This window comes from Miscanthus floridulus, chromosome 1 (assembly GCF_019320115.1).
Source record: "Miscanthus floridulus cultivar M001 chromosome 1, ASM1932011v1, whole genome shotgun sequence".
Lineage (NCBI taxonomy): Eukaryota > Viridiplantae > Streptophyta > Magnoliopsida > Poales > Poaceae > Miscanthus > Miscanthus floridulus.
Genome location: NC_089580.1, coordinates 169595318 through 169611455, shown reverse-complemented (window position 1 = coordinate 169611455; position 16138 = coordinate 169595318). Strand labels below are relative to the sequence as shown.

At 42.8% G+C, this 16138-nt stretch overlaps 1 protein-coding gene across 1 annotated transcript; it reads left to right on the top strand.

The window, feature by feature from the left end:
• Positions 1-3228: 3228 nt before the first annotated feature.
• On the top strand, positions 3229-12224 carry LOC136501758 (tRNA (guanine(26)-N(2))-dimethyltransferase 1-like). The gene is made up of 12 exons (XM_066497298.1): positions 3229-3529; positions 4434-4724; positions 8532-8619; positions 8717-8838; positions 9178-9317; positions 9393-9465; positions 9617-9705; positions 9798-9903; positions 10003-10218; positions 11215-11409; positions 11520-11597; positions 11716-12224. Exons 1-12 carry the CDS (start codon positions 3425-3427, stop codon positions 12025-12027), a joined length of 1815 nt encoding a protein of 604 aa, XP_066353395.1. The 5' UTR covers positions 3229-3424; the 3' UTR covers positions 12028-12224.
• Positions 12225-16138: the final 3914 nt, after the last annotated feature.

The window sequence follows — 16138 nt, the reverse complement described above, 5'->3', positions numbered from 1 at the left end:
AGGATTATAATGCCCGTCCGCATTGATTTTTAGAGTACCAGGATCATGCAGTGTCCAACGTTTTTGCTCTTGTCGTGCCCCACTGGGCATGGCTGCTGACCCACACCAAGCAGGCAACGTTTTCCTTTACCATCAGATTGTAGTCTTTTGTCCGATTTGCAAAAGAGAATAATCCATATATCGTGTTAGGAAAATAACAGAGCCTTCAATGGAAATCTTCTGGCCAGCACACAGGGTACTGTTTCGGACACTCCAGGCACGCCATGAAAGCATAAGAAAATTTGCAATCACCTCAATGGGATACTGACGGATAAGAACAAGCAGTCAAACAGGACCTGTGAAAACTAAATCCTCCTCTGCTGGCAAGGCCAGTGTTGTTCCATGGCCTGACGGAGAGCAGCTGCGTGTGGACACTGAATACATGCATGGAAGCAATCCTCCTTCCAGAAGCCACACAATTCACATGTCTCCTGCTGAGTGAGATGTCCCTAACACTTGTTAGCTTATATAGGAATTTCATTATTAGCAATTTTCTAGGCAAAAACTTTAACTTTTTCAAGAACTTGTGCAGACCACAAATTCTTCCACACCTTCCTGCCATCTGGTGAAGTAGAGCTGCTGCAAATATTTCTCTGCCTGTGATGTTGGTGAGACCCCCCCACCCACCCACCTCCGGTGTCTGGTTATAAGGTTTCAATGGTACAACCGAAGGTTAAGTATTTTCTGCCCAATCTTCTTGATATTGCTAATTGGTTAGGGTTCTTTGCTCGTATAGTCACTCCTAATTAAGGTCCTGGACACTATTGATCTATTTTAGTCTTTTATGATATGCCTTAAGAAATGGTAGAAAAAACATCTTTCAATAAAAAAGGAATTCATGTTTATGGAGTTAGAATCTGATTTAAGGTAATCAGTCAGTCTTTCTATCATAGCAATCATTGTGCATAGATATTATTCGATAGATACTTGTGTGTCGCAAGTACATATTTGCTAGTTTCACATAAAGAATGACTTTATTGGTCAACACGGTCTTGCGGTGGCTCGTCAAGTAGGACACGCTCTTGCATGGGTTGTCGCATCATGTACTTGACCCTCTTTGTGTGGGCTGTTGCATCGTGTACTCGACCTCACCAAGGCTAGCATTGTTAGGGAGGTGCACTGCTTCCACCACGTCGTTTTATAGGCATGAAAGAGCACATGATCGAGCAAGAAGGCAACTTAGATGAGCTCCGGATGCCGGGCTTCACGCATTTTCTAAAATCATGCTCTATAATATAGTGCTTAGCCTAGAAAACATAGACTATGATTTTACGACATATTCTCCTAAGTAAAAACAAAATTTCTAAGATTATAACATAATTTAGTATTATATAAATGTTTTTTTTAAATTTATTTAGTTTTTTTTAAAAAAATAGGAGAATTTTTTGATAAAGTCTAATTAACCCGAATTATCGTGAAAGTCCGATCAAAACCGTTTGGAGGTGAATTGCACTGTTTCAAAAGTTGGAAAAGCCTAGATATCTTATTTTCTAATTGAGAGAGATAAATTAAACTTTCGTGATAGTTTTCTTTAATTTACTTTTGTGAAAGTTAAAGACCGATGAATTTTTTCTGAATCTGAAAGAAATGAGGAAAAGAGAAATCGGCCTAGTAGGCCCACTAGCGCGCGGAGAGAAGTTGCTGTAAGCCGCACCGAAAGAATTCTTCTCTAGTTCACCTACAACCTGTTCGTTTAGCTGTGGCTTGTCGTAAACGATCGTAAATTTTCAGCCAGAACAGTATTTCTCTCACACAAACCAGCCAGCAGTACTTCTTCACGAACCAGCAACGATACAAACTAGCCAACCGAACAGGCTGATAGGGTTTATGGTTTAGGGCGACCGCCGCCGTGCTACGTCCAGCTGCCAGGTTTTCGTCGGGTCCTTTCTGCCGACTAGAACCCACCACACTGGGTATGCCTGCCTCTTCTTTTCTCTCCATGCTGTGCAAAATTTAGCACCCGAAACCTAACTGAGCTATTTGGCTTGTATTCGATCTGATCCAATCACAAGTGTATACATGCATTAATAACTAAATTTATTTTTTTTAATCGTGTGTAATTGGATCCGCCCGTGCCCCCTTTGCTACCAGCTTGGTTGGATTCAGCCATTCAGGTTTCAGTTTTGGATTTGGAGACATGGCCGGGAGTATAGGATAGGACTAACGGAAAAAGCCCACATTACCTCCTCAACTTTCGCGAAGGTCCGCTTTTTCTCCCTGAACTCCAAAACCGGGCAAAACACCTCCCTCAACTTTTTAAATTGTTCATCTTACCACCCTGACCCTGTTATAAGCAGTTTTGAGAGCGGTTTTGTCTTTTGTCTTTTTTTTTATTTTGGCTGAATCTTTGAAAAATCATAGTAAATCACAAAAAAATCATAAAATGGAAAATTCAATTTTGTTGGACTCCACATGGGTAGATCTACACAGTGAATATATAATATGGTATGCTTTAGTACAAAGTTTTTGTTGTGATTTTAGATCTATGTTTTTCTGTAATTAATTAGAATAATTCATAGCTACAGTTTCTATGGTCTAATTGTGATGAAATTTTTATGGTGGACTAATTATTGTATGATTGAACTGTAGTAAAAAATTCATACTCATTGGATCATGTATAGCTTAGTTATAGATTTATTTATATTTAACCAGAATAAACGTAAACAAAATATATAACTAAGTTGTACATGATCCAATGAGTATGATTTTTTTACAGTTTAAGCATACAATAATTAGCACACCATAAAATTTTCACCACCATTGGACCATAGAAACTGCAGCTATGAATTATTCCATTTAATTATAGAAAAGTATAGATCTAAAGCTACAGCAAAAACTTTATACTAAAGCATATCATATTATATGTTCAGTATATAGATCTACTCATGTGGAGTCCAACAAAATTAGATTTTCCATTTTATAATTTTTCTATGATTTACTATGATTTTTCAAAGATTAAGTCGAAATAAATAAAAAGGAAAAAGACAAAACCGCCTTCAAAACCGTTTATAACCGGGCTAGGGAGGTAAGATGAACGATTTTAAAAATTAAGGGAGGTGTTTTGTCTAGTTTTGGAGTTTAGGGAAAAAAAATAGACTTTCGCGAAAGTTGAGGGAGCCTACGTGAACTTTTTCGTAGTACTAACAGATCAAGGTATTGGGCCGTCTGGCCGTGGCTGGCTAGGCCCATTAGGCCTTAGCGGCTTAGGCTTAGGGCAGGCAGAGCAGAGCTCCTGACCCGGCACCCAATCGGGCAATCGGCGGCGGCGCTCCAACTCCCTACACCGCTGCACGGGCAGGCTCGGGCGCTCAACACCTCGGTGGCCGCGGCTCGGCCCCTCGCCGCACCAGCACGCCAGTCAGGGTTCGGTTTTGGATTTGGAGACATGGCGGAAGTGGAAGACAAGCTCAAGGACTACGAGATCAAGAAGGAGGGAGAGGCAGAGATCCTCTTGCACAAGAAGAACGCCGTCTTCTATAATCCCGTGCAGGTCTGTTCGTCTTCCGTTTTTCTTGTTGTTTTTTTTCCCATTTTTTTAAAAAAATTGGGGTGTTGTTCTATCGGTTCCTTATCTGCGTTAGCTTACAGTCTGCACCCTTTGAATTTGCTTGTAGCGATTTACTGTAGTGACTTGTTGACTTCCAGTTGATAATTTGTCTTTACCGTTCGTAGAGCTGCTTTGCGGTATTCTGGAGGATTCCAAATTGAGTGTTGGGTGGTGATTGGTGTGGGATTGGGTCTGTAGGCTTCAAGTTTATCTAGTTCTATTGTTATCACAATTCATTTGCATTTACTAGTGCTTCACATAGCCCGGTAGTGGTTAAGCTTGCCATTACACAGAGACCAAACAGTGAATTGTGTTTTGTGTATGTGTCTTGTTTATCTTGCTGTCAACTGAGTTTCTGTGGAAATCAATTAGTGATCAAGTTGCCCACTCCAAGTTTACCTCATTCTACCAGATTGTGCAGCTAAATGAATTTATCCATTCGACCTATTTGCTTATCATAGTGGATGGGAACAGTGTAAGTTTCAAATTGCTTAGATATATTGCAAACTCGAAACAGTAGATTGCTTCTGCATGTCATATTCTGGTATTGGATTATGCACCTGGAAAAAAAAAGTCTAATGGTTTCACATCACAGTATTTATTATGAAGAAGATAACAGTTTTAAATTGTGCTGTAACTCCCTGATTTTTTTCCCATAACAGATACATAGCTATGAAACATTTTTTTCTGAAATGAAAGTAGTTACTGTTTGTTGATAGTCAATTTTGTTATTGTTTTAAAGTTGATACGTTGAGGAAAAATCACATATGACTTCAAAGTTAGGGATATTTTCCCAGTTATACCATCATAAAGATTTCCGAAAATTGAAGTTTACTGCTTTGATTAGGTTCACAACAGAGACATGTCCATTGCTGTTTTAAGGACCTTTGTTGCCAAGCGCAAGGAAGAACATGAAGCGCTGGTGGACAAGAGGAATACATCACATGAAAAAAACAAAGAGAGTGAAACATCCAGTCAAAATGGAGAGGATGCGTCAACTGACCAGCAAGATGAAATGGATGTTGTTTGTGAAAAGGAGCTAAATAAAGCTGAAGATCAAATTGAAGATCTATCAAAAGAAGCAACAAAACCTTCCTGGAAAGTAACCAGAGAGCTTAAGCCACCACTTGTCCTCGAGGTGAGACTTCTCATAATAGTATGGAAATTAGGTATGAAAACGGATCGAATATGAACAAATATATATGGATATGAATACAACAACAACAAAGCCTTTAAGTTCCAAACAAGTTGGGGTAGGCTAGAGTTGAAACCCAGCAGAAGCAATCAAAGTTCAGGCACGTGAATAGCCGTCTTCCAAGCACTCCTATCTAAGGCTAAATCTTTGGGTATATTCCATCATTTCAGGTCTCCTTTTATTGTCTCTACCCAAGTCAACTTCGGTCTTCCTCTGCCTCTCTTCACGTTACTATCCTGGCTTAGGATTCCACTACGCACCGGCAGTGTTTTCCTAAACGCTAAACGGTAAACAGTCGGTCACCTACCGTTTAGCCATTATTCGGGCAAAACGTCCCATTAAACGGGCTAAACGGCCAATTAAACGGGATAAACGGGTGATTAAACGGAAACGGCGCACCACCGTGTAGCGTTTACACGGTGTTTAAATGGGCTAAACGACCGTTTAGGCGAACAGTGCGCACCGGTGCCTCTGGAGGTCTCCGTTGGACATGTTCAAACCATCTCAACCGGTGTTGGACAAGCTTTTCTTCAATTGGTGCTACCCCTAATCTACCACGTATATCATCGTTCCGAACTTGATCCCTTCTTGTATGACCGCAAATCCAACGCAACATACGCATTTCCGCGACACTTATCTGTTGAATATGTCGTCTTTTCGTAGGCTAACATTCTGCACCATACAACATAGCAGGTCTAATCGCCGTCCTATAAAACTTGCCTTTTAGCTTATGTGGTACCCTTTTGTCACATAGGACACCAGATGCTTGGCGCCACTCCATCCACCCTGCTTTGATTCTATGGCTAACGTCTTCATCAATATCCCCGTCTCTCTGTAGCACTGATCCTAAATATCGAAAGGTATCCTTCCTAGGCACTACTTGACCTTCCAAACTAATATCTTTCTCCTCCCGAGTAGTAGTGCCGAAGTCACATCTCATATACTCAGTTTTAGTTCTACTGAGTTTAAAACCTTTGGACTCCAAAGTCTCCCGCCATAACTCCAGTTTCTGATTCACTCCTGTTCGGCTTTCATCAACTAGCACTACATCGTCCGCGAAAAGCATACACCAAGGAATGTCCCCTTGTAACCTCATCCATTACTAAGGCAAACAAACAAGAGCTCAAAGTTGACCCTTGATGTAGTCATATCCTAATCAGGAAGTCATCCGTGTCTCCATCACTTGTTCGAACTCTAGTCATAACATTGTTGTACATGTCCTTAATGAGCCTGACGTACTTCATTGTGACTTTATGTTTGTCCAAAGCCCACCGCATAACTTTCCTTGGTATTCTATCACAAGCCTTCTCCAAGTCAATAAAAACCATGTGTAGGTCCTTCTTCTTCTCCCTATACCGCTCCATCACTTGTTTAATTTAAGAAAATGGCTTCCATGGTTGACCTTCTGGGCATGAAACCAAATTGGTTCATAGAGACCCGCGTTATTGCTCTCAAGCGATGCTCGATAACTTTCTCCCATAGCTTCATAGTATGACTCATCAACTTAATTCACCGGTAATTAGTACAACTTTAAATATCCCCTGTATTCTTGTAGATCGGTACCAGTATACTTTTCTTTCACTCATCAGACATCTTGTTCGATCGAAAAATATGGTTTAACAGCTTGGTTAGCCATACTATAGCTATATTCCCAAGGCATCTTCACACCTCGATTGGGATACCATCCGGTCCCATCGCTTTACCTCCTTTCATCCTTTTCAACGCCTCTCTGACCTCAGATTCTTGGATTCTCCGCACAAACCGCCTATTGGTGTCATCAAAAGAGTCATCCAACTGAAAGGTTGTGTCCGTATTCTCACCATTGAACAATTTGTTAAAATACTCTTGCCATCGATGTCGGATCTCATCCTCCACCAAGAGATGCTACCTTTTATCCTTAATGTACTTAACTTGGTTGAAGTCCCTTATCTTTCTCTCACGAACCCTAATTATTCTATAAATGTCCTTCTCTCCTTCCTTCGTACTCAAATGTTGGTAAAGATCCCCGTACGCTCTACCATTTGCCACACTTACAACTCGCTTTGCAGTCTTCTTTGCCACCTTATACTTCTCTATGTTGTCCACACTCCTGTCATGGTACAAGCATCTATAGCATTCTTTCTTCTCCTTAATAGCCCTTTGGAGTTCCTCGTTCCACCACCAAGTATCTTTAGCCTCGCCTCCACTTCCTTTGGTTACTCCACACACCTCTGAGGCCACCTTCCGAATGTTGGTTGCCATCTTCTCCCACATGTTGTTTACACCAAAAGCTTATGTTGGGAAACAACACACTCTCCTGGTATCACCTTACAACCCAATAATGCTCGTTTGTCCTTTCTTCTTGTGAGGACAAAGTCAATCTGGCTAGAGTGTTGTCCGCTACTGAAGGTCACTAGATGAGATTCTCTCTTTCTAAAGAAAGTGTTGGCTATCATCAGGTCAAAAGCTACCGCGAAGTCCAGAACTTCCTCCCCCTCCTGATTCCTACTACCATACCCAAAACCTCCATGAACTGCCTCGAAACCTACGCTTGTAGTACCTACATGCCCATTAAGATCTCCTCCTATAAAAAGCTTCTCACTACTAGGTACAGCTTTAATCAGGCCATCTAAGTCTTCTCAAAACTGTCTCTTCGCACTCTCGTCGAGGCCTACTTAGGGGGCATACGCACTAATTACGTTCAAGACCATATCACCAATGACAAGCTTGACTAAGATAATCCTATCTCCTTGCCTTCTCATTCCCACCACACTATTCTTGAGGCTCTTATCAATCAAAACTCCTACTCCATTTCTATTCGCAACTGTCCCTGTGTACCAAAGCTTGAAACCTGTATTGTCCACCTCCTTCGCCTTCTGACTCTTCTATTTAGTCTCTTGAACGCATAATATATTTACACGCCTCCTAGTCGCGGTATCAACTAATTCTCTTAACTTACCTGTAAGCGACCCTATATTCCAACTACCTAAACGGATCCTAGTTGGTTCGACTAGCTTCCTTACCCTTCGCACCCGTCGACTCAGATGTGAAGACCCTTGCTCATTTTTCACTACACCCAGGCGCTGATGTAGCGCGCCACTAAGGATGCGACGACCCGATCCTTGCTCACTTGACACCGTGCCCAGATCGCGACACGGCGCGTCACGGGGGTGACAACCCGGCCCTTGCTCATTTAACACCATACCCGGGTTCCGATATGGCGCGTCGCTAAGAGGGTTACGCCCCAATGGTTTTCTTTCGGGTTTCATCTCCATTAGAATGGTTAGATTTAACGTTGGCTCGCCACGCCTATCACAACCCTCCTCCTTTACCAGTGCTTGGGACCTGCTATGTTGAGACAACATAGGCGGAGTTATATATGGATATGAATACAGATAGTTATTTTTTATCGGATTCAGATTCGGACACAAATATTATCAGGTCTGTTGGATAGAGGTACTAACGAATAGTTTTGGTCAAGGGATAGTCGGATAATAATAAAATACTACATATCCATATCATATACCCAACTTTGAATGTCCATCTGAAAGGGACATTGAATATCTAGGCTTGGTTACAGACGGATTTAAATCCTTCGGAAGGATGGACAGATTGGAATATCCTTCCCATATTTCATCCCTAATGGAAATGCAGTTTCTGTATACTTCTAAATTAACATTAACTGATATCTAGTTTTTTTTTCAAATAACTAGTTTTCTTCTCACAATTAATATCTAGGTTTGTAAGATTGCACTGCTAATTTTTTCCCAGGCTTTGGCTGCTACTGGGTTGCGATCGCTCCGGTATGCCCGTGAAGTTGAGGGCTTAGGAAAGGTAGTTGCTCTGGATAATGACAAAGGTAATGCTACAGTTTACTAAACTTGCTTCTTATGTTCTTTGCTATTGACGCCTCCGCGCTTGATTTCACTAATTCACTATGGTTCTTGTTTCTTCAGCATCTGTCGAAGATTGCAAGCGAAACATAAAGTTCAATGGCGCTTCCGCTGCTAGTAAGGTGGAAGCTTACTTGGTTGATGCTCGAATTCACATGCTTATGCATCCAAAAGAATTTGATGTGGTAAGGCATTCTAGAAAAATATTTCTACATCTGATATTTTGTTACCGTTATTCTTTCTAAGATGAAAACACAATGGATTCAACGTTGCTGTATACATTAGCTTTTTGATTGGAATGATGCACTTGTGTGTGTCGGGGTGTGGGGGGTTACCATTTCTGGTATTTATTATGCAAGGGTGAATCTTGTTCTTGGTACAAGTCAATGGACTGAAAAGTCACATGCAGATATGCCATGAAATAATTGCATTAAATGATATTAAGTGATAATGGTTGTTTTTATAAACATTGCAAATTATATTTAATATGATTTTACACCATATTTTCTTCTCATTGTTCTTAGGTTGATCTTGACCCTTATGGATCACCATCTATATTTCTCGACTCAGCTGTACAGGCTGTTGCTGATGGTGGTTTATTAATGTGCACTGCCACTGATATGGCAGTTCTTTGTGGTACCAATGGAGAAGTTTGTTACTCGAAGTATGTTGGTACTACGTGTTCAAGGAATGTTCCATCTGTGCAGTTTATAGTGTAATAATCAATTATGTTTTGTAGGTATGGTTCATTCCCAACCAAGGGCAAGTATTGCCACGAAATGGCTTTGAGGATCCTCCTTGCCAGTATTGAGGTACATAGGTGATTTACAAATTGCAATATATATAACTACTTCCATTTCAGGCTTTTGCTAAATGATGTATCAAGTTAATCTGCACTTTACATGCTTCATTCTTTGGGTATCTTAGTTTCTCATGCCCTTAACCCTTCTTTTCTTATACCAGAGCCATGCAAATCGGTACAAGCGATATATTGTGCCTGTTCTCTCTGTGTTCATGGATTTTTATATCCGTGTTTTTGTTCGAGTATTCACGTGAGTTTCCCCCCTCTAGTGCCTAGTTTGTTCCATATTTGGTTAAAGTACTTTTTTTCTAATGTGGCATTGTATTTGGATTCCATGTGCAGTTCTGCAAGTGAAATAAAGAATACACCTCTTAAGCTTTCTTACATATATCAGTGTGTTGGCTGTGACTCTTTCCATCTTCAATGTCTTGCGAGGACTGTTCCAAAGGTATGTTTTGCATACCATTTAACTCTTTGATACAACATTCTCTCTGTTATATATTGACACTCTTAACTTTCCTTTTGTTTATTCTTCCTGTATAAGCAGAAGAATAATGGTGTGAAGCATGCACCTGCTATTGGACCTGTTGTTCCTCAAGAATGCAGTGATTGTGGAAAGAAATTTAATATAGGTGGGCCGATATGGTCAGCTCCTATTCATGATCAAGACTGGGTAGTTTCTACTTTGACAGGTGTTAAGTCAATGAAGGATAGATATCCTGCATATGATAAAATTACTTCAGTTCTGACTACTGTGTCAGAGGTACCTCCTACCCCCCTCCATCAATTGTTATGTGTTTTTGGTACGGGAGAAGTGTTCCACAGTAGGTTTTGACCCTTAAATTTCTCTTGCAATTTATTTCAATTGCCATAAAATCAATATAATCCTAAAGACACTTTGAATACAAATTTATTGATGCAACTTTGTATGCATTAAACATTCATATAATTTGATGAATTGTTGTTTCAAAATTAAGTTTGACTTTCCCTTCTCATGCCTTGAATTGATGCCTGAGGAGTATCAAATTGTTATTCTCGTTACTGTTAAAGGCCTATTGATTTCTAATATTATTTTGTATGGCCAACTCCAGATTTTTTATGCTTTAGTATATAGTTTGATTAGAAGATAACGCTTGCAAGAGTTTTAAAGCAAGGTTAATGTTTTGATGACCTATTAATCATGGTTTACTGCTCAAGTCAGAAACAATGTAGGGGATTCCAAATTATAGTTCACTTTGACTTTGTGTTAAGTTAAACTTCTAACTTGTTCTTGACCCGACTGTTAGAAAAATATATTAACATCTATAGTTCAAATAAATGCATTATCAAAACATATGTATGTCATGGAGAATTTAATAAACTAATTAGACATCGTAGATAATGGTGTATTTTTCTGTAGAATTGTCACAGTTAGAGAAGTTGACTTAGGACAAAACCAAAGTATAAGCTATATAATTGGGAACGGAGATATACAATCTTGATGTATAGGCCATTAAGTCAAGAATTTGGTTATCTAGTCAATAGGTTACCCAAGTGCAACTAATAAACCATTTCTGGGCCTTGTTTTCATTCCCCTTGTGCATGATAAAAATTGAATGATTGCAGCTAAGTTTTGGGAGGATTTTGCAGAAAGTTTGACTGTATAGCTTAACTTTTGTCTTTTGGCAACCTATTCTTTTTTTAGAGTTATTAACGGTTTGCAATTCACGAAGTATTTTGTATACTCTCTAACTTCATTTGAGTTATTCTTCTGATGCAGGAGTTACATGATATTCCATTGTTTTTCAGTCTCCATAACATAGCTGGCACTGTTAAATGCACATCTCCATCTTTGGTTATGTTTCGGTCTGCAGTTCTAAATGCAGGGTATCAGATCTCAAGCACCCATGTTAACCCACTTGGCGTTAAGTCTGATGCCCCTTGGGATGTTATTTGGGACATCATGCGCTGCTGGGTAAGTTTGTATTGTTCCTCAGCATCTAGTGTCTAGTATGAATTGGTGGATGTCTTGCCTACATGAACTTCAAAATTGCCGTACAAAATTGATTGCAAACTTCAACACAGGTGAAGAATCATCCTATTAAGGAACAGCCCTGTGATTCACCAGGCACAGCGATCCTTTCAAAATCGCCAAAGCTAGAAGTATGTGGTCTATAATTATTGGGCCTACGATGTTCCTTATATGTATTTTTCTCTATGCAGGCTGCAAACGGTAATATTTATTTATTCATTTTTCCTTCTTTTTTTGTTTTTTTTATAGGTAAATTTTTCAAGAGTAGTTGCCGCCCTCAGCAAGGCTCAGGCAAAGAAGATTAAACGATTCCTTCCAAACCCAGAACGGCACTGGGGTCCGAAGGTCAGAGCCGGCCGGAAGATCACGAGCAAACATATCTCTCTGTTGGGCCCTGACGCTATCAATGGTGCTCTGAATGGTGGTGACTGCCACGAAGAAGGAAACGGTGCTGCGCCAGATAATACAGCCCCAGAACCCGAGGGGATCAAAGACGTTGAGAATGAACCCTCAAACAAACGCCAAAAAACCAGCGACGGCGAACCAGCAAGCGAACCTTGATTTGTTTGTCAATCTTTCGCGTGGTTCCTTTGTGCCTGTGCTTTGCTAGTTTGTGGCCGATAGGTTATTTATATCACCTGTTGAATTTTGATGGAACAAATTTTGTGGCAAGTTTTTGTTATCTTTTGCTGCATGTGTGATGCTCCTGTTAACAGAGGGAAAGCCCTATTAAAGCATAATATACATAGCTTTTGCAATGTCTGAGATGTTAGTATTGCTTGAGCTGGGCAATGTTGTGGGCGCCGTTGGAGTTTGAGAAGGAAACCATTGTTGAAACTAACTCTTGTCGTAGAAGCGAACTACAGCGAACAATCACCACCACGATCAAACAAAATTTGATCAGGGAGAGGTTATCATATCATTGTAGTATAATGTTCCATGGGAGAGGCTATCATAGACTGTCGTATGATGTTCCATGCTTGTATTAACATTGGACGCATGCAGAATCTCGACTCCAAGCTACAACACGAACAATCCTTCTCCAAGAACCTACGACTTCTGAGGTCAGTCATCCTGCAGGCTCGACTTCTGAGTCAGTCATTTGCAGGCTGCAGCATCTGCGAGCAGAGCAGCGTGCGTGGGTGTGCGCGCGGTCAGTCGTCAGAAACAGACTCAAAACCACCAACTCTTTGCTGCCGCTTGTCGCCCGAATCATGAGTTCGTGACCACATTGCAGTCCCGCACGGAGCTCCTATTGGTATCCTCATCATTCACACGCGCCGACGCGCACATGGATCCAAACGGCGGCGCTACGTACGTGCGTATCCCAGGCGCGTCTCCAGCCCCCGGCACCTGAATCTCCTCGGTACCCACCGGCAGATTTTCCAGCCGGCGAGCACCCCGAAAAAGAATCCGGAAAAGGCTAGCTGGATTCGAGTGTGTGAAACCTGTCGCCGTTCATGTGAGCTGCTCGCCTGCTCAGCTCTCGTGTGCCGCGGCGGCCGCTCCCTCGTCCCTGTCTCTCCCGCACGGTGCGCCCCGGCGTCAGCGCGCGAGCCGAACAGCCGCGGTCGGGTCCCGCGCGCACGTGTCGGGCCGGGCCGCCGCCCGGCGACGTGAACCGCGACCCACGGGCAGCAAGGCCCGGACGCCGGTGTGGCCCCGCCCGCGGTCAAATCCGTCACACCGGGGCTGATCCAGGTCCGGTTGGTGGGGGAGCGCATGGGGCTGCCACCCCCACGTGCGATGTTGAGGTTGTCTGCATGCCTTCTTTTCTGCTGCCGCTCGAGCTTAGGCCTTGTTTAGATGCCACCAAAATTTCAAGTTTTTTCACTCTCTCTCCATCACATCAATTTTTAACCATTTGTATGGAGTATTAAATGTAGGTAAAAAAAATAACTAATTACATAGTTTAGTTGGAAATCACGAGATGAATCTTTTGAGCCTAGTTGGTTCACGATTGGACAATATTTGTCAAATAAGACGAAAGTGGTACTATTCATCGGGTTGAAATTTTTTCAGCATCTAAACGAGGCCTTAGGCCGTGTTTAGTTGGAGGCCGATTCGGCGCCGCCGGATTCGGCGATAGGGTTTCACTGTAGCGTTTTGTTTTTATTTGGTAATAATTGTCCAATCGTTGACTAATTAGGCTCAAAACGTTCGTCTCGTAGAGTACAACCAAACTATGCAATTAGTTTTTGATTTCGTCAACATTTAGTACTCCATGCATGTACCGCAAGTTTGATGTGACGGAGAATCTTCTTTTTGCATAGTGCCAAATTCTGAAAAATGGGAGAACTAAACATGGCCTTAGTTTCCAACCAAATTCTCAAAAATATTACAGTAGTCGTTACATCGAATCTTGCGATACGTGTATGGAGCATTAAATGTAGACAAAAAAAAATAATTACACAGTTTGATTGAAAATTGCGAGACGAACGTTTTAAGCCTAATTAGACCATAATTAAACACTAATTACCAAATAAAAACGAAAATAGTACAGTAGCCAAATTCCTAAAATTCATGAACTAAACCCGCACTCAATGGCTGGATGACCCCGTCGTCGCTACTTGTGGGCCCTAGACCGCGTCAGGTCAACGGTCAGCGTCACGGCACTGATCCTCTGCTCCTGTACCGCGCGCGCGCGCACGCTCCGTTCCGGGCGGCGGCAGGTGCACCGGCGGCGTGACCGGGAGAGGGAGGGGAGACCCCCATGTGCACGCGGCACGCCCATCGGCGGCGCCTCGCTCGTGACTCGTGAGGGGCGGCTGGGGTCTCGTCGTCTCGACTCTCGACGCACGGGCAGCTCCAGCGCCGCCCCCAACGTGTCCGCACATGTTGGAGGGGGTCAGGGGCGGGCCGTGCCGTGCGCACGGGCGCAGCACCCGAATGCAGTAGAGTGAGTAGCAAGTTGCTCGGGCCACAGGCCGCGCGTGCACGAGCACGATGCACCGCAGCTAGCACCGGTGCCTGCTTTGCTTGCTCGGGCCGGCGGGCACGAGGTCGAGGTGCGTGTGGAGATTTTTTTTTAATTTTAATATTTTTTAGAAACTAATTTTAAATCTAACATGGTCGGATTTTTTTTAAAAAAACTAACACTTTTGATCGTGCCTATTGTCCTGGTGTGGCCAAATGGCTGTGTCGCCCCATGCATGGTGGCGCGGCAGCGGGTTGATGCGGCGGCGACCGAAATCGCTGACCGGTGACGTGGCAGGCTCTGCCGCGCCACCGCTCTTGACGTGGCAATGCCGCGCCCTGATCCATGGCGCGGCAGAGCCGAATAAAACCCCCGCCGCGTTCCACGTCCGCCAGTGGCCGAGCAGCACAGCAAGGCCGCCTGGCCGCCGCGCCCGCGTTCGACCGCGCCAGCCCGCCGCCGAGCACGCCGAACGCCGCGACCACGTCTGCCCACGCCAGCCAGCCCGCCGCCGAGCATGGCATGGCCGCCGCGCCCGCACGTCGGCGCGCCACCCCCTCCGGCCACGCACGGCGGCTACCCGCCGATGCCTGCGCCCGCGCCTTTCGGCCCGGTCTAGCGCGCTGCAGCGAGGTACTCCCCTAATATAGTTAGTATAGTTAATAAAGTTAGTAAAATTATTAAAGTATAGTTAATATAGTTAGTAAAGTTATGTAGTTTAGTTAGTACAGTTATTGAGTCTAGTTATATATTGGATTTAGTCTAATTAGTTGTTGTAGTTAGCATTGTATAGATGTTAATATTAGATTAGTAAGTATAGTTATAGTTAGAATATGTATTAATATTACTATGGACATTACGTACGACGATTTCGACGATTTGATGAAGTTTCTTGAAATGCTTTTGCAGATAAATAGTTGTGTTAGAGTTTTGTATGAAGAAAGTGTTAGGAGAGAAGATGATATGTTTGAAGATATGGAAGAAGAATTGAAATGGTTTGATGAACCTCCTAACTTCAACGACCTTTGTGTCCGTTTGAATGTAAAATTTGGCAGTGATTTTACACTGAAGAGGAGGTTCGATACTGGGAAGACTATGGCACACTATGTCCGCATGCCCTTACGCGACCCTGCTCACTGGTCCCGCTACACTAGGGTTCTCTAAGGTTTCAATGTGACCATGGCTGAGGTGGTGGTGGAGAATGGGCACATGATGCAAGATGTTCAGGACGGCCTGTCCATTGATGGTTTTGGAGGCAATGACCAAGAATTAGGGATCGAAGGGGAAGCAACTCAGGATAATATGGATTTGGACGGTTAGTTAACGCAGGAGCAGTTTCATTCAACTGCAGTAGGTTGTATAAGCAATGACTTTGATGTGAATAATTTCAAATGGGAAGAGGAGCAGGAGGAGGAGGACAGGATCGATGATGTAGTTAGCAGTGATTCAGACGATTCTGATGATGACCAAGGAGGTTAAGATGCTATGCCAACACCGGCTGATGCCATGCCAGTACCGGTTCATACTATGCCATTTTCAGTACCAACTGAGGTTTTGCATGGTGTCCAGGCTTAGGATAGACTAGTTATAGATTTGGCTGCAGATGATACCCTCTATGATTCATGAGCTAGAATTAGCGAAGCGCAACAGTATGTTCCACCATCACCTTACACAGCGACTGAGCTTGAGCAACTAAGATCCAAGAACGTACCTTTCAGGGGCGTTCTGAACTATAGGGATGTTAGCATGACGGAT